Source organism: Prunus avium, chromosome 5, assembly GCF_965620075.1.
Source record: "Prunus avium chromosome 5, drPruAviu1.hap1.1, whole genome shotgun sequence".
Taxonomy (NCBI): Eukaryota; Viridiplantae; Streptophyta; class Magnoliopsida; order Rosales; family Rosaceae; genus Prunus; species Prunus avium.
The window spans coordinates 14,218,847-14,243,875 of NC_142288.1; the positions used below are offsets into that span (position 1 = coordinate 14,218,847).

Below are 25,029 nucleotides of genomic sequence, written 5' to 3' on the forward strand. Positions count from 1 at the left end.
AAGAAGATATAATATTGATTTGAAGCTATTGAACTGCACCATTGCAAATAAAATTGTAATTCAATTCAATAGATGCCAAAATAGGTCAATAAATTGAACTATTGCATTGAATTATTGAACAACCATTGCAGATGCTCCAAATATTACAAAATTGTGCAACAAGGAGGAGTTGAACCCCCTGAAGGTTTTTTTATTTTATTTTGGTAATAAAGTCCTCATACCACTGGAGTAATTAGTTTTCTTGTGAAATATATAGGTATAATGAGGATAGTTAATGACTTCCTAGAAGAATTAAACAACCGACAACGGCGGTATAGTGGCGGTTTCAATTTTGTCTCCCTTCTAACAATCGTTGGTCTGTCGGCGGTATTCGCCATTTAGTTTGGTTACCTAACCGAGCCCAGACCTAGTCTTGAGTATCCTATACCGGAGAATGGAAGTTTGTGTAAAGAGTCCTACATTGAAGAATAAGTATATCCCAAAAAATAACTTCAGTTTTTTTTAATACATGTCTAAACTATTAATCTACTCTACAAAAAGCGGAATTTGAACTTGAGTATAAGGAGGCAGGCTCACTGCCCCCTGACGTAACTTTAGTTTTTATAGTTTACTTTATTTTTGTGTTATTTATTTATTAATTTCAATCAAGATCTGTAACTGTTGACTCCTTGTGGTTCAGATTGGATGTAAGCTTGTATTGAATTTACGGTGCTTATTCCCTTGATATATTTCATCTTAATTCAATTCAACTAATGTCTCAACTGCACCACAGAAATGGTTGAAGTCCCTTGTTGGTTGAAGGCATATAAAAGTATCAAGTCACTTCCCCACTCAATTCACAATGGCTTGATTCATAGGTTATATTATGTGGTGCCATGGTGTCGATCGATGGTTGAAGGTGGTGATGTCTGGCAGTGGTGGCTAGTTGTGAAACGTGGCAACGATGTCCCCAACCAAATAGGCTTAGGAACAAAGTGGTAATGTCTTAACATTTCGTTAAGCATACGGGCCAGCTGACAAGAGATGCTTGTCGCATATTCTATCTAAAAAAATTAGCTTTTGCTTGATGTCTAATGTAGAAAAAACTAGGTCAAGTAAACAATGACCCAATACTGCAGATGGGGTCTTAGCTTAGTGGTAGAGCTGGTTGCATGCTGGCTATTGGTATGTGGTTCGATTTTCATGAAATTGTGTGAGAATACCCCTTTCCCCTTCCTAACTGTGGCAAAAAGGAGACCGAAACTGGTATTTAATGCATAATTTCCTATATAGTATATATAAATTCACTAATAATATACTTTTTCCTCATGACGGCTCCCTCAAAAAAAAAAAAGAAAAAAAAGTAGGCTGAGGTTTGAGGGAGCCATCCATGAGGAAAAAGTATATTATTAGTGAACCCATATATATATATATATATTCTATAGAGGAAGTTATGCATTAAATACAAGTTTCGGTCTCCTTTTTTTGCCACAGTTATGTTACTGTATTAAGAAATTCTTTGATAATGGGAGGTAAGACATGTTTATTAAATAGAATCCTTGGCTAATATATAGCCTTACAGAACAAGATAAACTGAAAGCAACCCACTTTGTAACCAATCCTAAATGTGGTAAAAGACTAAGTCAAATAACAAAAGGATCCCATAACAAACAGGATTATTAAGCAAGGCACCAACAACCTGCTTATCTAGACCTACAAAATAGGACCACTAAACCTGATGAAAACGGCTAGTACTTTTAACATCCTCCCTTAAACTGAATCTTCAAGATTAGATTACTATAGTATCACTACAGACTCCAAGCAATCCACGCAGCCTTGTGAAGTCTTCACCCTTTAATGGCTTAGTCAAGATATCAGCTGCTTGTTCTTGACTTTGACAGAAACTAAGCTCCACAATCCTATCTCTTGCTAAGTCATGGAGAAAATGAAATCGAACATCTATATGCTTGCTCCTCCCATGCATCATAGGATTCTTCAAAAGTTTGATTGCAGAACTGTTATCACAATAAATCACTATTGGATTATTCTGAGCATAGTACATTTCTTCAAGTAAACTTCTTATCCAAACACCTTGGCAAGCACAGGTTGTAGCTGCAATGAATTCAGCCTCAATAGTTGACAGTGTCACCATCAATTGTTTCTTTGAAGACCAAGACACTGCTCCAGAACTAAGTTTAAAAACATAACCAGTAGTACTCTTTTGATCATCTAAATCTCCTGCATAATCACTGTCACTATAAGCAATCAACTCCCCTGTTTTTCCCTTCTTGTAAAACAAACCAAAATTAGTTGTCCCTTTAACATAACGAAGCACTCTCTTTGCAGCTTGAAGATGTGAGATTGTTGGTGACTCCAAGTACCTGCTAATGAGACTAACTACATACATCAAGTCTGGACGAGTGGTTGTTAGGTACATGAGGCTAGTTACAATCTGTTTGTAAAAAGTTGCATCCACCTTATTTTCACCTGAGTTCTTCACCAGTTTAACCCCAAGAACAATTGGGTTCTGAACTAGATTACAATCCACTATTTGAAACCTCTCAAGAATTTTAGATGCATATTTTTTCTGTCCAATGAAGATCCCTTTGGTTGTCTACATAACTTCTATTCCAAGAAAATACCTCATCCTTCCCAAATCACTCCTATCAAACTCTTCCATCATTGATTTCTTAAACTTTGCAAAAATGTGCTCATTATTCCCAATAAATATAAGATCATCAACATAAAGGCAAACAATCTGAAAATTACCTCCTTCATCGGCTTTAATGAATAGTATATGCTCATAAGGACACTTTTGAAACCCTCCTTTATGAAGTAAGACTCTATTCGAATATACCAAGCTCGAGGAGCTTGCTTAAGTCCGTAGAGTGCCTTCTTGAGTTTATAAACTTTCTGCTATTGTTCCTTCTTCTCATAGCCAAGAGGTTGATCTACATTAACATCTTCATTGAGCTTTCCATGCAAAAATGCTGATTTTACATCAAGTTGATATATATTACAACCATTTTTTGCTACCAAAGAAATGACCAATCGAATTGTATCGAGTTGAGCCACAGGTGTGAATACTTTTGCATAGTCAATTCCATATCTTTGGTTATACCCTTTTGCTACAAGTCGTGCCTTGTATTTGTAACATCCTGACCCAATTTAAGGGCTTATTTAATTATTTAATTGTGGAATTACATTTTTGCCCTTGCGTGTAGGGGCAATTTAGTCACCTTTTGTTTGGGAAGGATTTTGGGGGTTTGACTGGCACAATTGTGTAGAGCTCGATGATACTAGTTCGTAGACATGCGGCACACTCAATTCCGAGTTGTAACGAATGAGGAAAGGTCTAGAAACGAAAAGGATGAAAGTGGAATTTTTAAATTTTGCACTGTAGCTACAGTACACATGCTACAATAATCCTATTTCTCTTCTTCTCCCTCGCGAGAAAACCAGCTGGTTCTCTCTCTCTCTCTCTCTCTCTCTCTCTCTCTCTCTCTCTCCACCGCGCACACTCAATTTCAATTGGCGATTTCGTCTCCGTCCGGTGTCTGATTCGAGTGAAATTAGTTGCAAAAGTTTGGTATCGATGTTCTCTACCTAACCCAGCCCATTTCCTGGCTCAAAAACCCAAGGATTCGTAGCTGGAAAGACTGGAAGTTTCCGACGCCTTTTCCGGCGACTCTGGCCACCGTTTTCGTCGAGTGAGGTATGAAACTTCATCTACTCTTCGTGCTCTATCTGTTTGTGTAGGTATTGTAGATTGATTTTGAAGTTTTACAGATCGTTCAATATACCCATATTATGCCGATAGTTTCGGCTAGTTCTGGTTAGTTTTTGACCGCGGACCAAGAACAAAAATCACTCCCCTTGTTAGTCTGAACAAAAAAGACACCCATGCGCGAGCGGATTTACGCATATTAGGCGATATCCGGGTTAGACAGGTTCGGGCCGTTGGATCGGTTCCAACTTCAAATATCTCGTTCCTCATGCCTCTGGGATCTTGTAGGAATTCGTGGATCGAGAATCGGAGTCCCAGATACTCCGAATCTTTAAGTCTAGGGTTAGGGGAAGTGATCGCCATCCGATCGTGCGATTGGTTTAAATATAACCGCTCGATCGAGACCAAACTTTTAGGTCGTGTTCAGTAGACCTTGTTGGACCTCTAGGAACTTTCAGATTTGGAATCGGAGGTTGTGGGCCCCGCCGGCCCCGTTGACCGAAAATGGAAAGTTTGACCAAACCGTTGACCATGGGGCTTTTGAGACCGTCCCGTTCTTTGGAAAGTACTAGAATAGCCTTTGGACCTTTCTAAGGTGGTGGGTCCACGTTAAGTTCCGGGAACTAGGGTTTGATTTTAAATGCGCGGTTGAGACCGTATAACGAGTTTTGGTAGTGTTTGGACATTTGTTTTAGTGTGTGTTACTCTCTGAACATTTGAAAGGTACGTTTATAGTGCTTTAATTTTGAGATTATAGATTATAATATTATTAATTGTGGTTTTTGGCTATCATATTGATATAAATGAAGCTTTGGGGATGGTGTGAATTGATGCATGAGTTGATGTTGAATGATGATAATTCCTGAGGGAATCTGGAAATCAATTATGATTGGGAAAACCGAATCAGTTGGTATTTAATATTTTAGTTTGAGGTTATGAATGTGTGAGGTTGGAATATATGCTTTTGAGAATTGCTGTTTATACTACGAATGTTTTGAGTTATGGAAGATATAATTATGGGATTTCCAGGGATTACTATTGTTAGTATTATTATTATTATTATCATTGTTATTATCATTAATATTATTATTATCGTTTTATTTTGATGATTGTTATCATAATTCACTATTTACTTGATAGAGGGGTTTGGTGTCAGTAAGGATCTAATTAAATGTCGATTACATGTTTACACTCAAATATATGTCTAGGTGTTTGGGTTGTGGGTACTTTGGATATCGATGTGGGTTTTAAAAGGTTGTCGTGGAAAGTGAATAATAAAGGTTATGAATTCTGGTTTGCTAATTGGTATACTATATGTATGTGGAATTGATTTGAGAATGGAAGTTGAAAGTTATGCGTGATCTAATTCAATCTAGTGAATTTTTAGGATGGAATACGTGATTATGGGAATTTCAGGAATGCTTATTATTACTATTATTATTGGTGCTATTAATATTATTTATAAGGGATTATGGTGACTTTGGGTATGATATGGATTTTGGTTTTGGTGCATTAGTTTATGTGGTTATCGGACTTTGAATTTCAATATCTTCGAGAATTTCGGAATTGGTATGTATATATTGATGGGCTAAGGTTTTGTGAATTTTAAATATGGTGTTTTGGATTTTATTATCTTGTCTTATGATATTTTCAGAGGTTGTATATTTCCTAAGTATATGAATAGTGTTTTGAATATTAATAAAATCGAATGGGCTTATTTAGTCTTGGTGTTTTTCTTAATTATGGTTTTAATATGGTTTTCAAAAAGGAAGTATGGGTATTATTTTATTATATATATTTATGTTATATGGAAACGATTTGTTTTGGAAATTGGATTTTGAGAATATTATCTTTATTATATATTAGTTTAGAAAGTGAATTTTGGATCTTTGCGATGACACGTCATGTCATGTACACCCCCCCCCCCCTCTCTTTTGGATACTGATACTAGAATTGATGGATAATGGATACTTGGAAACTGTGGTTATGGTTTGGATATGATCGGAAATCGGGCACCCTTGACGAGGTGTTTCGTAAACCCTTAGCGGGGTAGTCTGCACGCCTAGGACTTGTCACAGGCATACGAGTATTGAGGATTCTACTATGCGTGCTGAGAGCCCAGTCCCCCTGTTGGAAGGCTCGTCCCTGGCCACATGGTTGTTGAGGATTCCTTCGTGTGGTTCAGCCAAACGATCCCCGGTTGGATTGTTTCCCTTCCTCGACTTGGATACTTGGATATGGATACTCGGATATATTGGAACCCGGGCATCCTTGGCGGGTGTTTCGTAGACCTTTTGAGGGGTAGTCCGCGCATGTAGGACTTGTTACAGGCACACGAGTATTGAGGATTCTGCTTTGCGTGTTGGGAGCCCAATCCCTCGATTGGACGACTCGTCCCTGGCCACATGGTTGTTGAGGATTCCTCCATGTGGTCTAGTCAAACGATCCTCGAATTGGATTGTTTTCCCCTGGTATATGATGATGGTGTGAGGTGTGTGTATATATATATGTTGATTCGTTTTGGAAACTGAGAATTGATATGGGTTTTGTGCTCGTTTACGTTGAAACTACGATTGGTGTTATTTTGTCATAATAAAATTGGTCGAAGTTGTCTTTGATTTGAAGTTGTGAATACCAAAAACTATTGATTATACAAGCAAGTGGATATGGCACTTGTGGCTCCATATGGAAAGTGTTGTTCGGCAACATACGCCTTGGATAGGGTATGGTTGTGGGAAAGAACTGATAAAAGGAAAGGAACTTATATAAAGTGTTTAGTGTGTGTTTTGTTGAATTTGATGTAGTAAATGAATCTAAATTAATCGTTGGTATTACTTTAAATTATCGTATATTATCTAAATCGTGATTGTTGATTTGAGAACTACGTGTGGCTTGGTCCCTCACCAAGGGGTACGTAGGTAGCCTGTGGTTTCACCTAGGTGCAGCTGCGTTTTAAACTATTGCTTTTATTGAGTTTGGTTTTGATTATTGTCGGTGGCCTGAAGCCCGATTGAAACTTAGGTGAGATTAAATGCTTGTTTACATTCCAGAATTATTGAATGGTTGTGGTTAAAATGTGTTTGTGGTTGTGACGGGTCTGAAACCTATTTTGGATTGATGTTTGAGTTTGGTCTGAGTCTTTAGAACAGCTTGCGATTGTACGTAATGGTTTTAATTTCATGCTTTGATCGACATCGTTTTACAAAACAGTGGGGTTAGTATGTTGAAACTTTGTTTTTATCCACTCACGAATTTTTTTTTCTATTTTGCGCCCTCAGGCTGTAGTTGACGCGAACCGAGCAGTCAGGCTAAGCCTTCCTCCTCTTGTGCCTCAGCTTAATTGTAGGACACTTGTACATTTCTTGAAACTTTTACTTTGGCTATTTAACTAGAGATTCTATGACTGCTCTGACATTGCTCGTGTAAGGTTGAAGTTAAGGCCAGAGGCCTATTTTGAAATCTGTGTGCTGTTGCTTTGTGTTCGTTGGCAGTTGGTATTCTTTTTCTCTTGTTTTTAACAGGTTGAAAAATTTGGTAAAGTCAGTTTTTCAGGGGAGGCTCGGCCGAAATTTCGGTAGAAAGTCTCGAGCCTCTTTTCCTTTGTTTTCGGAGAAGAGGATGTTGTTAGTAAGTGGGTCCGGCATCGGTTTGATGTCGGAAAACCACAGGGTTTGTCACGGAATTTCAAGGAATTTGGGGCTGGTCTTGTCAGTACTTGTCAATTTTCTCATTTTCCTTGAGCTTAGTTTTGAACATCCATTCTACTCCAATGGATTTTTCCCTTGCAGGCAAATCGGTGAGTTCCCAAGTGTTGTTTTTCTCAATAGCTTCTATTTCTAAATCCATGGGTTTTCTCCATTTTTTTCTTCTTTTATCGCATCGTCAAATCCTACTGGATCACTGTCTACATATATAGCAAAATGTTCTGTATTTTCTTCTTCCGAAAACTCTTCACCACTAACATAATCTTGCATCCAAGCTGGCTGTCTTTTTGTTCCAGCGTCACCAGTTCTTGATGGAGAGGCTATAACTTTTTCTTCTGTATGACTTAACTCTTCTCCATCAGTTCCTCCATCTTCTGTATCATTGCTAGAACCCATTTCTATGCTTGCCTTTCCTTCATTGCTCTCTAAATCAACATGAATGGTCTTTTGGTTGCTGCTTTCACTCCATTCCCAGCCTTGCCCTTCATCACATCTCACATCACGGCTAATTAAAATCTTTTGAGTGATTGGATCATAAAGCCCATATGCTTTAGACTCCTCACTTACTCCGACCAGCACACACTTCATGCTCTTGTCTTCGAGCTTACTTCTCTTGTGATCAGGTACTTGGACATATGCTAAGCATCCAAAAACACGAAAATGCTCAACAGATGGTTTGTGACCACTCCATGCCTCTTCTGGTGTTGACTTCTTCACTATGAATGTTGGACTACGATTCAGAACATGTACACTACAATTTACTGCCTCCGGCCAAAAGGTTTTTGGAACTTTCTTCTCAACAAGCATGCATTGAACCATATTCATAATGTTACGATTTTTCCTCTCAGCAACCCCGTTTTGTTGTGGGGTGTAGGCAACAGTAAGTTGTCTACGAATACCATTCATCTCACAAAAGTTAGTAAATTCACCACCACGATCAGTACGTAGACACTTTATGTTTAATCCAATTTCCTTCTCAACAACGTTCTTAAATCTTACAAACATATCAAAGGCTTCTGATTTCTCCTTCAAAAAATAAACCCATGCTTTCCTACTAAAATCATCAATAAAAGTAAGCAAATACATTTTGTTACTATTTGAAGTAGGATTAATGGGTCCATAAATATCTGAATGAACCAGCTCCAATGCTTGTGTTGCTTTCCATCTGCTTTCCTTCGGAAACTCATCCCTGTGTTGTTTCCCTATCAAGCAATCCTCACACATCCTTGTTGGAGACTCGAGCTGAGGAAGTCCTCTCACCATTTTCTTTTGTTGCAACGTTTTAAGTCCTCTAAAACTCAAGTGTCCGTACCTGTTGTGCCACAACCACGCAGTGTCTTGTGTGGTGGAAGCAAGACAAGTTTGGTCTTGAGTTTGACTTTGTGTGTGAAGAGAACATTCAGTTTGATGACATTGTGCTTGAACAATGAGACCTTTTGTTGGATGAAAGATCTTACACTTGTTTTTTTGAATGAGTACAGTGAGCCCCTTCTCTTGTAATTGACCAATGCTTATAAGATTGCTCTTCAGCCCAGGCACATAGAAAATTCCAGTGATGGTTTGCATACTGTCATTCATTCGAATTCTGATATTGCCCTTCCCTTTCATGGCAAGACTTGTGTCATTTCCCAGTTTGACTTGTTCTCTGGAACTCGAATCAATTTCAGAAAACAAGGCTCTGTTTCTACACATGTGGTTACTGCACCCTGAATCCAAGTACCAAGTGTCATGGTGCTTAGATTCCTTGAACTCCATGTAAGCCATCAACAACATTTCTTCTTCAGCTTCTGTGAAATTCGACTTAAACTCCTTCGGAGGGCTTCATATTGAAAATGTCCCAATTCATGGCAATAATAGCATTCAACTGTTGATTTGTCAAAATCACTAGATCTGCCCCTACCTCTTCCACGTCCTCGACTGCCACGTCCCCTTCCTCTTCCTCCTGAGGTTCCCTCATGAACAATCTGTAGGGCTTGTTCCTCTATCACATGAAAATTCATACGTTGTTCATGAACCAACAAGCTACTTTGAAGTGCATCAATCGAGAGACTATCTATGTCATTTGATTCCTCTATGAAACAAACAACATAGTCATACTTGGCAGTTAGTGAACGAAGAATCTTTTCTATAACAGCCACATCATCCATCGTTCCTCCATGCATACGCATCTTATTGACCACTGTGAGAGTTCTAGCAAAATACTCATTTACAAATTCTCCTCCCTTCATATGCAACATCTCGAACTCCTTCCGAAGGGCTTGAAGTTGTGCTATCTTCACCTTTGTTGTTCCTTGATACTTCTGCTTCAATGAGTCCCATATGTTCTTGGCAGTATCCTTCTTCAGAATAGTTTCAAGAATAGACCGGTCAATAGCTTGAAATAGATAATTCTTGGTCTTTAGATCCTTGAGTCTCTGATCCTCCACCTCTTTAGTCTGCTCAGGTGATGCTCCCTCTGCAAGCGCTGAAACTCCATGCTCCACTAAATGCCAATATTCCTTTGATCTCAGAAAGTTTTCCATCAGCATGCTCCAGTGGTCGTAATGACCATCAAACTTAGGAATTGCTGGGTTGAACAAAGTTGCTCTATGTCATCATGTCTACTTGCTACTACAAGAATTCAAGCTACTGCTTCAATCATTATGATCAAGCCCTGGGTGGGCTCTGATATCACTTGTTACTGTATTAAGAAATTATTTGATAATGGGAGGTAAAACATGTTTATTGAATAGAACCCTTGGCTAATATATAGCCTTACAGAACAAGATAAACTGAAAGCAACCCACGTTGTAACCAATCCTAAACGTGGTAAAAGACTAAGTCAAATAACAAAAGGATCCCATAACAAACGAGATTATTAAGTAAGGCACCAACAACTTGCTTATCTAGACCTACAAAATAGGACCACTAAAACTGATGAAAACAGCTTGTAGTTTTAACAAGTTAGGAAGGGGGAGGGAGTATTCTCACACAATTTCATGGGGATCGAACAACATACCAATAGCCTACTATGAACATGAGATAGAGGGAGAATACAGTACAGAGTGCTTCTACATAAACACACGTAGTTAAAGAAAAAATTGATTGAATTTCTAATTAATTGTAGCAATAACTTCATCTGCACCGTCTGCAAACTATAAACTAAGAACTATGAATAGTAGCAGCATTTTGACCTCACTAGTTATGAAACAAACATCTGAGTATTTAATAAATGTTTCCTCATCATTCCTCATTCTCTTCTAGCGATCTACCATTCGTTTCTGGTGTGAAAAAATACGTTACCGCCAATCCCAAAAGACAAACTCCGCCAATCCCAATACGTTACCATTCGTTTTTAAATGAACCTATTTTTTCTCTAAATAATGTACCTTTTTTTTTTCTTTAAATAATGTACCTTTTTTTCCTCTGAATAAAGTACCTATTATTTGTTTTATGAAAAATAATTTGATCATCTTTTTATTGTTTGTTTTATGAAAAACAATTTTATTTTAAATGAACCTATTTTCTCTCTCCAAATAGTGTACCTATATTTTTTTTCTCCAATAATGTACCTAGTAAAACAATGTACCTATTGTTTTTTTTTTTTTTTTTTAAATGAACCTATTTTTCCTCTCCAAATAATGTACCTATACACATTTATAGGTATATTGTAAAATAATTTCCCTATGAGTAAATAATGCACCTATATTTTCTATAAATTATGATGTACCTATTTTTAATTTATGAAAAATGTACAGAAATTTCAATTACAAAGTAACTGACTTAGTTTTTTGTTTTTAATTTTTTTTTTGGTAAATAATATACTTATATTTTATTTAAATAATATATTTATATTTTTATACGTATATATCTATATATATAAAGCAAAAGGCAGAGAATGGTGAAACATTCAAAATGCCAGAAAATGCCCTTGGTTAATTCAAACATTAAGAATTGAAATTATTAATTAAATGAGGATAATATGGTAAATTCATTTTTTTCATATTAAAAAAAATAAAAATAAATAAAATTAGATAATAGGTCCTACTTTTATGGAACATAACTACCTATGTCATCTTATCTTAATTCTAAAAAGAAAATAAAAAAGAAAAAAGAAAACTCATGCATGTGCCAAGGGACTAGTTTGTATTTATATTTTTCATAGGTACATTATTGGATACATAATTTACATATATATATTTTTTGGGTTTGCAATTTTAGGGGCCAATATGTGAGAGGGAATGATAACCGAGAGAAATGGGGTGATTGATATGCTATTAATAGAGAGTATTAATTACAATTATGGCAGTTAATGCAGTTAATGTAATACTTCAAATAAATTATAAATAAAATATGAAGTCTGATGACAACAATGTAAAAACATAGTAATAGTATGACTTCTTATATTCTACTAGTCATTTAAGTTTGAAATTGGGTTTTACACATAGATTTATAGAGTGATGGGTATATGTCTAGGAAATAGAAAATGTAGGAATCTATATTCAACAAGTCCATATAAATAAAATCCAACCCAAAATGTCAAACAAATGATAATCAATATAGTAAATAATTAATTTAGAGTAAATAAAAATAATTAGTTACCTGGCAGTATCAGGCATCATCATACGCCAATAATAGGTCATGGCAGCAGGAATTGCACCCAGCATCAGTATCAACCTCCATGCGACGTCAGCTTCACTCGGAGTCTTCTCCTTGGGGTTGGGATGGGACGCTGACGCTGCGTTGAAGATCCCGCACACCACCATCGTCACGATCGAGCTCGCCAAAATCCCAAACCCTTGCATTGAGAACACGGCCGCTATGAACGAGCCACGTGTCCTCTTGTTGGCAAACTCCGACATGATGGTCGCTGACAGCGGATAGTCCCCGCCAATCCCAACCCCGAGCAGGAACCTGAAGAATCCGAGACTCACCAGAACGCAGATCGGCGAGGTGCATATGGAGAAGCCGCAGCCTAGTGCGCTGAGAACCATCACCATGAGGGACAGGCCGTACACGCGGAGCCTCCCGATTCGGTCCCCGAGCCTGCCGAAGACCAGCTGGCCAATGATGTGTTAGCAATATTGGCTTCTTGTGTGATTGTCCTTTGTGGAACACAAAGACATGAAACACAAGACACCCCTTGTCTCATGGCACTTGTCTCATTCCTTGTTTTAGGGAATACTTTTCTTGAGCAATGTAATCCTTGTTTTAGGGAATGTTTCATGGAATGTCTTAGGGAATGTTTCATGGAATGTTTTAGGGTTATTACATGTATATATGTTTTGATGTGTAATAGAATGAACATATGTTGAAATCAGAAAATATGCATAGCTCCCAAAATTCTCTACACTCTCCATTATCTCTACTCAACCTTCAATATTTCTCCTTAATTTGACATGGTATCAGAGCAGCGATCTTACTGACTCTAGTCTCGAATCGTTGCTGCAATCATGGGAGAAAACGATTTCTTTCCCACTGAAAGTAGCACCACCGACCCGGCTACTCCTTATCAACCTACCTTCACAGAATTTGCTACTCAAATGGCTGAGTTGATGAAGACACAAGCATCAACATCGACTACGACTCCGACTCCGACAATTACCTACGAAACCTCCTCTGTACAAATTGGCATTAAATTGGATGGCTCCAACTATGCCTTATGGTCTCAAGTTATTGAGATGTATGTTGCTGGCAAAGACAAGCTGGGATATCTCACGGGTGAGCTCCCAGCACCTCCTCAGACAGACTCTACATTCAACCGATGGCGGACAGAAAATGCAATTGTGAAAGGGTGGCTAATCAACTCCATGGAGCCAAGGTTGACTGGCAACTTCATTAGATTCCCGACGGCCAAAGGAGTATGGGATGCAATTGCCACAACTTACTTTGATGGCACTGACACCTCCCAGGTGTATGATCTTAAAAGGCGAATCTCCCGTATGCGACAAGGGGGAGGTTCGATTGAAACTTACTACAATGATCTCCAAGGCTTATGGAGAGAAGTCGATTTTCGTCGTCCAAATGAAATGAAGTGTGAGCTGGATATCAAGAAATACTATGATATCATCCAAGAAGATCGAGTTTATATTTTCTTGGATGGTTTGGATGACCGACTTGACAAAGCCCGAAGTGATGTGCTCCAAATGAGTCCATTCCCTACAGTAGAGCAAGCCTATGCTCATGTTCGACGAGAAGATATTCGACAAGCTGTGATGTTAGGAGCTCCAACACCAACCGGAGTAGGATTGGCAACAAAAGGAACATACCGACCCTCTCGCCCAACTACAACCCCAGTTGCTGCTTCTCTCCAACTACAGACCACTACCAACAAGTCGATTACTCCACCATCCTCTCGACCCAAGGCTCCCACAAATGGGAATGGTTGCACTCACTGCGGGAATCCAAAACACACTCGAGAAACCTGTTTTAAACTACATGGCTATCCAGAATGGTGGGAGGGTCTCAAGGCTCGTAAACTTGCTACTGGAGGAACGGGTCGTGCTGCCCTTGTCACCATGGACTCTCCGGTAACATTAATTCCTCATGAAGAATCTACCTCAGCACCAGAAAAGAACTCTCCATCTTTTAGTGACTCAGGTAACTGTGGATATGTATTTCATACATCATATACAAGTGACTCCACATGTTGGATTATTGATTCAGGAGCCACAGATCATATGACGTTCGATCCAACTGATTTTCTAAGTACAACTACACCACAACGAACAAGTATTGCCAACGCAAATGGTGTTACCTCTCCCGTGGTCGGTGCTGGAACCATTGGCCTCTCTCCATCCCTTACTCTTCAAAATACTTTGCTTGTCCCATCGTTGTCTAATAAATTGATGTCTGTTGGCCAAGCTACTGAGCAACTAAATTGTTGTGTACTCATGTATCCCAATTTCTGTCTATTTCAGGATATTCTCACGAAGGAGATCATTGGTCGTGGTACTAAGAGAGGGGGGTTGTACTATGTGGATGATTTCAGTATGGGAAAGGCACATAGTGTGAAGCACTCATCGACTTGGAAGGATCGACAACTTTGGCTATGGCACCGACGTTTGGGGCATCCGTCTTTTGGCTATATGAGACATCTATTTCCTGATTTGTTTTCAAATTCCTGTACCACTGATTTCCAATGTGATACTTGTATCTTGGCCAAGAGCCACAGAGCCTCTTATCCATTAAGTACAAATAAAAGTGGTGCTCCATTTGCTTTGATACATTCTGATGTTTGGGGTCCTTCACCTATCTCCACAACTTCTGGCTTCCGATGGTTTATTACCTTTGTGGATGATTGTACTCGCATGACTTGGCTCTTCATGATGAAAAATAAAACTGATGTGTTCCCTATATTTCAGTCATTTCATAAGCAAATTGACACTCAATTCTCTACCAAGATTCAAGTCCTCCGTTCTGACAATGGAGGTGAATATATCAACCATGATTTTCAGACCTACTTTCAAATGCATGGCATCATTCATGAGACCACTTGTCCTCAAACTCCTCAACAGAATGGTGTTGCGGAAAGAAAAAATCGACACCTCCTTGAAACAGCACGAGCTCTTTTGATTGGAGCTCATGTTCCTCGCCATCATTGGGATGATGCTATAGTCACTGCAGTCTACCTCATCAACCGAATGCCTTCCAAAGTTTTAGACTTCCGGACTCCATTACAAGCACTTGCCCAACATGGGCCCTTGCCCTCTGTTCAAATGCTTCCGCCCCGAGTCTTTGGTTGTGTGGCATTCGTACACCTCCATAAGAATCAACGTGGCAAGCTTGATCCATGTGCTATCAGATGTGTCTTTGTAGGCTATGCTGCCCATCAGAAGGGATATCGATGTTATCACCCCTCCAGTCGTCGTACATATGTCACTTTGGATGTCACTTTTATGGAATCGGAAATGTTTTTTCATGATCCGATGTCCAACTCTCCGCCTCACAGAGACATACAAAGAGAACCACTAGGCAAGGAGGCCCTGGAAATTCAAGAACTTGAAGATTGGAGCAAAACGGATCCCAAAAGTCCAGAAGAAAATGTAACCTGCCCAAAAGCGACCGGTCGCCAGGAGCCTAGCGACCGGTCGCTCAGAAGTTCTGAAGGAGAAAATCGAATCTGTACAGAAACGACCGGTCGCCAGGAGCCCAGCGACCGGTCGCCTCCAAGCGCTGAAGCTGAAATACGAACCTGTACAAAAACGACCGGTCGCCAGGAGCCCAACGACCGGTCGCTTCCAAGAGCTGAAGATGAGTTTCGAATCTGTACAGAAACGACCGGTCGCCAGGAGCCCAGCGACCGGTCGCTTCCAAGCGCTGAAGATGAGTTTCGAATCTGTACAAAAGCGACCGGTCGCCAGGAGCCCAGCGACCGGTCGCTCCACAGCAGAGAGCACAATATTTTTTCCTACTTCGCCGACGATAATGATGAAGACCCCTCTCACATCTCAGTACCAGCTGATCAATCTCCTGAGAATACTCCTGAGGTACGTGATTCTACTACATCTAATGTTTTAGTTGATAACACTGTTAGCTATCAATTACCCAATAGACAGAACCGTGGAAAACCACCAATTCGGTATTCACCGGATAATGGCAAAGCATCGAAGTATCCAATTGCAAACTATGTTTCTGCTGAAAAATTATCTGCACCTCTCCAAGGCTTTGTGCACCAATTATCTGCAATTTATATTCCAACCAAAGTGAGTGAGGCATTGAAGGATCCAAAATGGGTTCACGCAATGAAGGAAGAGATGCATGCTCTGGAGAAAAATCACACATGGACACTAGAGAGTTTACCTCGGGGAAAAAGGACTGTCGGATGCAGATGGGTTTACACCTTGAAATACAATGCTGATGGGTCAATTGAACGCTACAAAGCACGACTTGTGGCAAAGGGTTACACGCAAACATATGGTATTGACTATGAAGAAACCTTTGCCCCGGTTGCAAAACTTAACACTGTTCGAGTGCTATTGTCCCTTGCAACAAATCTTGATTGGCCTCTCCACCAATTTGATGTGAAGAATGCCTTTCTCCATGGAGAACTCACAGAAGAAGTCTACATGGATATCCCACCAGGATATGTTACATCTACTCCTGCTAATGTGGTGTGCAGATTACGGAAGGCATTATATGGATTGAAACAGTCTCCCCGGGCATGATTTGGGCGTTTTACCTTGGCAATGAAGAATTATGGTTTTAAGCAGAGTAATTCTGACCATACTCTGTTCTTAAAACACAAGGGAGGAAAGGTAACAGCTCTTATCATTTATGTTGATGATATGATTATTACTGGGAATGATAAGCAGGAAATTTCTCAACTCCAACAACGTTTAGCAAAGGAGTTTGAAATGAAAAATCTTGGTGGACTCAAGTACTTCTTGGGCATTGAAGTTGCTCGATCAAAGCAAGGCATTTTTCTCTCCCAAAGGAAGTATGTTCTAGATTTATTGGCAGAAACGGGAATGTTGGATTGCAAACCTGTGGACACTCCAATCGTTCAGAATCACCGCCTTGGGGAATATCCCAATCAAGTACCCACTAACAAAGAAAGATATCAGAGATTGGTGGGACGACTGATCTACCTATCCCATACCCGACCCGACATTGCGTATGCTGTAAGTGTTGCTAGTCAGTTTATGCATTGTCCGAGTGAAGATCATATGGATGCGGTTCTTAGAATTCTTAAATATTTGAAGTCCGCACCGGGTAAAGGACTTATGTTCTCTAAAAATGGTCATCTAAATATCAGTGGCTATACAGATGCAGATTGGGCAGGGAATGTCACTGATAGACGATCAACTTCAGGGTACTTCACATTTGTTGGTGGTAACTTGGTTACTTGGAGAAGCAAGAAACAGAATGTTGTTGCTTTGTCTAGTGCAGAAGCCGAATTCAGAGGCATGACCAAAGGAATTTGCGAACTCCTTTGGTTAAAGAAATTGCTTACAGAGATTGGATATGCACCTACATTAGGAATGCATCTACAGTGTGATAACAAGGCTTCAATATCCATTGCACACAATCCAGTCCAACATGATCGTACTAAACATGTTGAAGTGGATCGGCACTTCATTAAAGAAAAACTTGACAATAAAGAAATTCAGCTTCCGTTTGTCAGGTCCGAAGACCAGCTGGCCGATATTTTGACAAAAGCAGTTTCTAGCAGGGTATTCCACAACTCACTGGTCAAGTTGGGCATTGGTGATATCTATGCACCAACTTGAGGGGGAGTGTTAGCAATATTGGCTTCTTGTGTGATTGTCCTTTGTGGAACACAAAGACATGAAACACAAGACACCCCTTGTCTCATGGCACTTGTCTCATTCCTTGTTTTAGGGAATACTTTTCTTGAGCAATGTAATCCTTGTTTTAGGGAATGTTTCATGGAATGTCTTAGGGAATGTTTCATGGAATGTTTTAGGGTTATTACATGTATATATGTTTTGATGTGTAATAGAATGAACATATGTTGAAATCAGAAAATATGCATAGCTCCCAAAATTCTCTACACTCTCCATTATCTCTACTCAACCTTCAATATTTCTCCTTAATTTGACATGATGGTGCCCAGGAAAGCCACGCCCAGGAGGATGACGAAGTTGTCGTCGTTGGTGGGATGGTGTGGTTTTTGGTAGTAGATGCGGCCGAGGAGCCTGAGGATGGGAGGGATGCAGAAGAGGTCGTAGGCGTCGGAGAAGAGGCCCATGCCGGCGATGATGATGGCCTTGAAGTGGTACCATTGGGTCCTCGCCGTGTCGAGGGCAGAAAGGATTTTTAACGCCATCACTACGACGTACTAATTAAGCTTTGCTATATGCTACTAAGACGAGCTAATAATGCTTACATCTATATATTTATAGAGAGGGGGAGAGAGAGGAATTATGTGGAGATAAGGTTCAGGAAAGGAAGGTATGGGGTAATTTCGCAGAGGAGGACATTTGCTGTGATAAAAGTGGACGGACTGCTAATACGAGAATGTGATTCCAAGGTCCAAGGACATGCGGAATCATATGGTTTCAACAATTAATTTGTTTGCGTCCTTTATTGTATATTATTAATTTTATTATAAATGCGATAGGTGATCGGCCCAGAAGTTTGGTGTACATTATGTTTCTTCACCTCTGCATTGCTTGCTCTCATTGATAGTTCTTGTTTTTGTGTTTGTTTGGTAGGTGCGTGTTGGACTTATACAAATACATGAACAGAGATGGTGGTGTTGACTTGCGATTTAATTAATTTTTGACATTTGACAATTCTAATTGGATTTCGCTCTAAGTTTCTTCTTCGGTTTTAGGTAGCTAGTCTTTATTGGTTTGTAAGGATATGTTGAGGCAAACACCAGCTGCCACATGAGCTAGCTTGACCTTATCGGAGCCCGGTCCATACGTCCTAGGAGGAATGTAATTATTTTAGTGACAGTCATTGCCATGCTATTGAGTAATTATTTTGAATGAGTTTTGAATCACAAAAAAGAAAGACTTCCATGAAACGGGATAACAGTATTTTGCTATTCTCATTCAATAACGCTATGACGTACGTGATAACACTTTCACGTGACATAGTTTTATTGACCATGATAGCAAAATAATGGTATCCCCGTTGCAACTAAGCTTTTTCTCCACATGATAAGTGATAGAGTAGTTTTCTAGAACATGATAACTCTAACCCTCACTTCTACCAGAAAGGATCGTAGTTGTAATTTAATGAACCTTGGGCCCTCAAATATTAAATATGAAAATCACAATCTGGTGTCGTGTGAGAGCTGACAATATTGTACACAACTCGTTAACACGATACGAATTCATCCGAAAAATTCAGTATTTGGATATGAGTTATTGTGTCGTGTTAATATCGTGTTGACCCATTAGTGTGAAAGCTTTAAAAGAAGCTGTCTCTCTCTTATCGTGTTGACCCATTAGTGTTGACCCAATCTTGACATGGTTGCTAACCTGTTTACAACAATTGATTCAAGTACCAGAACAGAATTATGATTGGAAATTTTACTGTCTCTTTGGCTCCTGTTGTTCTTTATTTGTGTTTGGTTGGGCCATATCTCACCTTGTTCAGGAAGCATGAACTACAGCACAAATCACTTTTCAAGAGGGGTGGGCATCAAAACTGGAATACTGATACCGTCCCGAAACCGTGCCATTCCGTGTCAAACTCGTGCCAAACCGTTTGATGTTGATGCTTAAACTGGATGAAACCGTGTCATCCCGTTACTGTTTGGCACGACACCGGTATCAGATTTGTGATCCCGTTTGGTGCCATACCGTACCGTACAGTAACTAATTAATATTAAATAATAAATATTAAAATATTATTTCCAAAATTTCTGATTTAGTATATCTCTCACATCTCTCTCTCTCTCACGAACGAACGAAACTTAGGAAAGATTTTTCAGATCCAGAAGCTTTTTTCCTCTCTCCTTCCCTTCCCTCCACCATCAATCGATCCATCTCAATTCTCAATCTCCTCTTCTTCTCCTCCTCTCTCTCTCTCTCTCTCTCTCTCTCTCTCTCTCTCTCTCTCTCTCTCTCTCTCTGTTGAAGTGGAACCCTAATAACCAAACATCTCTGTGTCGAAGTCGAATCGAACCCTAATAACCATCTCTCTTTGTTTGACATCAAACGTGCTTCTCCTCTCTCTGCCTGCCTATCATGTGCATCTGGAGCTTGGCAATTTGGAATGGTATTGATTGAAATTGAAGTTTTGTTTGTTAGGCTTGATCTTGAACTTGAAGTTTGAACAGGTTTTTACTTTTTAGTATGATGAAAACATTGTGTATTTGATTGATTTGGCAGCTATTGCAAAAACTGAAGTTATTTGGCAGCTGCAAAAACTGAAGAAAAAAAATTCAAATTTTAGCCTAAGGTGAACGGTATCAGTTTTGATACCGAACCATACCGGTCCCAGTTGGGGACGGTATGGTTTGAACATGTTTTGAAAATCCCCCATCCCGTGTCATACCGTCCCGATTCTCCTATTCGGGATTGACACCGGGATGACCTCCATCCCGTGTCATCCCGTACCATGCCCACCCCTACTTTTCAATAAGCACAAAATTTCATGCTATTTTTTCATAGATACATGGAACTGATGATTTTGGAATTAGGTATTGTTTTAGGTTTTCTGATGATAAATTTGTTGAATATTTACTGTTTTCTTATATATTTATAAACACAAGATTTATTAAGAGGAAAGACAAGATATACAAGAAGCATGGACAATCAGTTCATGAAACACCTAAAACAATAGAAGAAACGGAAAAACCCAAAGAGAAAACCTAAACCAGCAGACAGAACACCATCCTGGAAAGCCCTCAATACAAAATTTCCCTCCAATCAAGTTGAATATTTACTGTTTTCTAATAATTTTCTGAGAAAAGCTATGTCTTTGTTTCTTCCTTTAACTTCTCATCTAGGTTTTAGTTTCTTTTATGTAAAAAGTAGTTATCTTTGTTTGGTATTGTCTTTTTTTAATCCCCTTCCAGTTACACACTCATAGAGCTTTGAGGCTAAATATTATGCTTCTTTGAATATTCCCTCTTTTGGGTTTACAAGTTAAGCAAGAGAACCAAAATGGTTCCTAAAATTTAACCACAAAAGAAAAAATTCTTTGATTTCAGACTTAAGTTTCTGTATCTTCACCTCTCATGCTCCGCCACTAAACTTAATCGCAACCCAAAAGAAAAATATCCTGAGAGCTTCAACCTTCGAGCTCTAAGAAATATTTTCACAGTTTAAAATAACGAAAGCAACACCAAACCCTCTACTCTATTTGAGCAAATTCAAGAACCAGATAGCAAAATAATGAATCAAATAAACATTCAGTAAATGGTCTGTTTGGTTTCATGGATTTGGCAATGCATTTTGCCATCGGCCCTTACAGTGCCGAATTCACAATTGATGGATTTCAAGCTGGAATTAAATTCCAATGCCAAAGTGCCCCATTTATCAAGAAATTCAAAATTCAAAATTTCTTCTGGATGATTGTTACAACCAAATCTGTTTGCCTCAGTCCTCCTTTCCAGATCAACAGCGACCGCAACTCAAAGGTGCAAGCCCTAGTAATTCATGCTAAAACATGAGAAGTTAGAATATGAAAATATAAGAGAATATGAAAATGAGAGAAGATAATTTTCTGGGTTTTCAAGTTGTATCAGTTTTTATTACTTACAACATATTTATACAAGTCCTACAACTACAAACAAGAAAACAAGGTTTCCATGAAACAAGGAAACAATGTTCCCATAAAACATGGAAATAATGTTCCCATAAAACAAGGAAACATAGCTTTAGCTAACAGTTCAACCCCTCTCTCTCTCTCTCTCTCTGGAAGCTCTAATTGTAAGATGACGATGACTAAGCAGGTGGTGCACGCTCAGAAGAGGGTTTTTATTATTTTACGCCAAAAGTCAGAAATGGTTACTCTAGTTTACCGTAACCATGTCATCTTAAACTTTATAAATTTTTCCATTTTAATTATTTTCAATTTGCTAAAATCGTCTTGTAAATACGGTGGATGCCTCATATTAAGCTAGTGATTAGGGGACAAAGGCAACAAATTATCTGCAATGATGCCTCATATTATTATTACTATTTACTCTTTTCATGTACCTTATAAACATAGGGATCAATCTCAATGAAAATAATCACTTACTTGTCCATATTGCTATGATTCTCTCATTTTTCTCTTCCTATACGATTATACCACAAATTGATCCTTGTAATTGTCACGTATTTTGCCTTTGTTGTTTACTTATGTTATCAATTTTAGGCCAATGTTTTTTCTTTTCAAATTTTTAGGCATATGTTCAATGTCCATCAGTTTATATAACTTGGCATCCACGTCTAGGTCACGCACAAGGAATTATAGTTTCTTTTTGTCCAATCTTCATCAGTTGGAAGTAATGCTCCTTTTCCTCCAAGTAAACCGAAAAACTTGGTTAGAAATCCATGCGTGCGATGCGAGTGTACCAGGAAAAAAGATAAAATAGCTACCATTTAATCAAATAGTTAAATTTTGTTGAATTTGGTGATTTTTTTGCAAAATCTACAAAGAATACCTAAAATAATGATGGCTCATATGGTTAAGTTACGTAGATAATGAGCCTTGCAAAGATGTCCTCAAATAATTATTTTATGTAGTGTGGTTAATATATTTCTTTTTAATGTCATCATTAAACTCGACTACACTTTAGAAAATTGTAGTCAATCCTAACATGTGTGTGTATGTATATATAATTCAACCTTAATGTGTGTGTATGTATACATGTATATAAGAGTGCTCAAGTGCTCACTAGTTAGTAAGTTAATACGTCAACAACCACTCGTTTGAGTTAACTTTAACTGTTCAAGTTTTATGTCCTCATTATAAGGTCATCCCTGCAAATTTTATCCAAATTATCGATCGTTTAGTCACTTGATTATTATCACGAATATTTTCTTGTTTAGAGCATCCACAATCAGGCTCCTTATTTTTTAGTTTAAATTAAGGTAAAAACACTATAAAGCTATTTTAGGAGCTCTCTATAAAATTTTAAGTCCAATCATACTCTCTAGTTTAGGTCCTTAGGTGAGCATGACTCATTAACAGATATCCCACTTTTAACTCCATGATCACTTGGACTAGTGGCATCTAGGCTTCACTTTGTTGGAGGAGGTTCTAAGTTCAAATTGTATAGAGTATTGTTGGATAAAAGAAAAACCACTCACATTCTCTCTTCTACAATTTCCTATAATTGTTGAAACCACTCACATTCTCTTTTCTCACACACACTGGTGTGATGGGGTTCAGACATGTGACCACTCATCTGCAAGTCAATACCCTTTTTTATTGGGTTAAATGATTGATTTGGAGGAAACATAAGGAAGAGTGCATAATGAATTTTTTGGAGTGCCAATAATAAAATTATTTGAGGGATCCCTCATGAAGGAAGTTGAGGTTCCACCCCAAAACCAATTGGCAATGGGGGGAAGTAGCCCAACTCCTTATAAGCCCTTTCTTGGTTTCTCAACTTTCCAATGTTGTTCAATTGACTGGGAGAAGATGAGAACATCTTTGATATACACTATAGAGAATTCACTGAATTGATTGAAGATTTCATTTATTATATTATGAAATTCACTAGGTGCGTTTTTCAAGTCAAATGGCATGACATTTCATTCGTAATGGCCAAAAGGGGTAACGAAAGCAGTTTTGTATCTATCACTTTCTTGGATTTGTATTTGCCAAAATCCACTTTTTATGTCAAATTTTGAAAAATGACTGAGTTGCTTAATCTTTTGATTAGATCTCTTTTTTTAGGGATCGGGTATCTAATCCATTCTAACACATTGTTGAGAGGTTTGTAATTTATTACTAGTCTGGGTGCTCCTCATTCTCACTATTTTGGACATAGAAGGCTGGACAAGACCAAGGAGATTTGCTTTTTCGAATTATTTTCTTATGAAGCAATTCTGTATTATCTTTTTTGTTCGTGTTGAATCGCTCTGAGGTTGAGCTTAGACTTATTTTTTGAGAAGGGGTTTTTCAAACTTTTATGATCCCTGACTAATAACCTTTTTAAGCTTTGTTAAATACTCAGACTTTAATTCTGGATTTTCGAGTTTACTAATTAAATCAATTAATAATTCTTCTTTTCCTTCTTGTTTTGTAAGAACATTTATCGTCTTGGTGTTGCAACAATCATGTTTACATCCAAATTGAATATTTGGTGAGTATGACGGGTAATCAGAAGAACTGTAACCTTCTGAACTTGTTACTGAAATTTCTTTTTCATTTTCACTTGAGTCTGAACTCCTTATTTCAAGGGCTTTAATTAACTGATTTTTTTCTTCCTCTGAGATTTTTAATTGTTTTATTGTATTTTTTACATTGCATTCATGAGCATAATGTCCAAATCTTTTACATTTCCAGCACTCAATTTTTCTTTTATCAGTGTTTTTACTGAATATATTGTTTTTAAATTTCATGGGTTTTTTGGACCAATTTCCCCTTTTGCTTTTATTATAAATTCGTTATTATTTTTAGTGAGATGTCTTCTTTTTCTAAAATGTCTAGTTTTACTAGTTTGACCATCGTATGTTTTATTTTTTCTAGACAGGGGAATTGGTGTTAGACCGTATTGTTCACAAAAGTTTCCTAATTCATACTTAGTCGTTTTTCTATCTGACTGTATTTGTTTATTGATTTTCATGTCGATACATAATTTCATTCCGACTTGGTTAATTGTGTTTATTATGTTACCATAGGTAAGGCTATCAAAATCTATGTGACCATTTTCATTACTCAAAACTGTTCTTATTTTGTGAGCAAATAGATTAGGTAAACCCTTAATGAATTTTTCTTTCCAGAACGGTTGATTACTGTCAGCCCTTAACATGACCCTGGATAAAAAGACATCTTTCTACCATATGAAATCACTTAGTTTTGGACTTCTAAAATTATTTCCATCTTTTCTATGTTTTTTTTTATTGATTCCAGATTAAGTAACTGGCATGCTTCATGTTCTTTACTAAGGGCATAGACTTGCTCTACTGTTTTTATGTGGGCTGTGCTTTTAAAGGCAGAGATTGACCATTTTTTCTTGTAAATTTTGATACTGGGGACTCTGGGAATATTCCAATC

The 25,029-nt window shown here is 38.2% G+C and overlaps 1 protein-coding gene and 2 pseudogenes across 1 annotated transcript; all 3 read right to left on the reverse strand.

Moving 5' to 3' along the window:
• Window positions 1-1,768: 1,768 nt before the first annotated feature.
• On the reverse strand, window positions 1,769-2,757 carry LOC148294369 (secreted RxLR effector protein 161 pseudogene; annotated as a pseudogene).
• Window positions 2,758-9,173: 6,416 nt separating this feature from the next.
• On the reverse strand, window positions 9,174-9,932 carry LOC148294370 (uncharacterized). Its single transcript, XM_088253723.1, has one exon. It carries the CDS (start codon window positions 9,930-9,932, stop codon window positions 9,174-9,176), a length of 759 nt encoding a protein of 252 aa, XP_088109849.1.
• Window positions 9,933-10,583: 651 nt separating this feature from the next.
• LOC110747979 (putative inorganic phosphate transporter 1-8 pseudogene) lies at window positions 10,584-18,479 on the reverse strand (annotated as a pseudogene).
• Window positions 18,480-25,029: the final 6,550 nt, after the last annotated feature.

Bases quoted from the DNA above. Each gene is read 5' to 3' on its own strand.
- LOC148294370 (XM_088253723.1), bottom strand. From the start codon at position 9,932: ATGGAAAACTTTCTGAGATCAAAGGAATATTGGCATTTAGTGGAGCAT.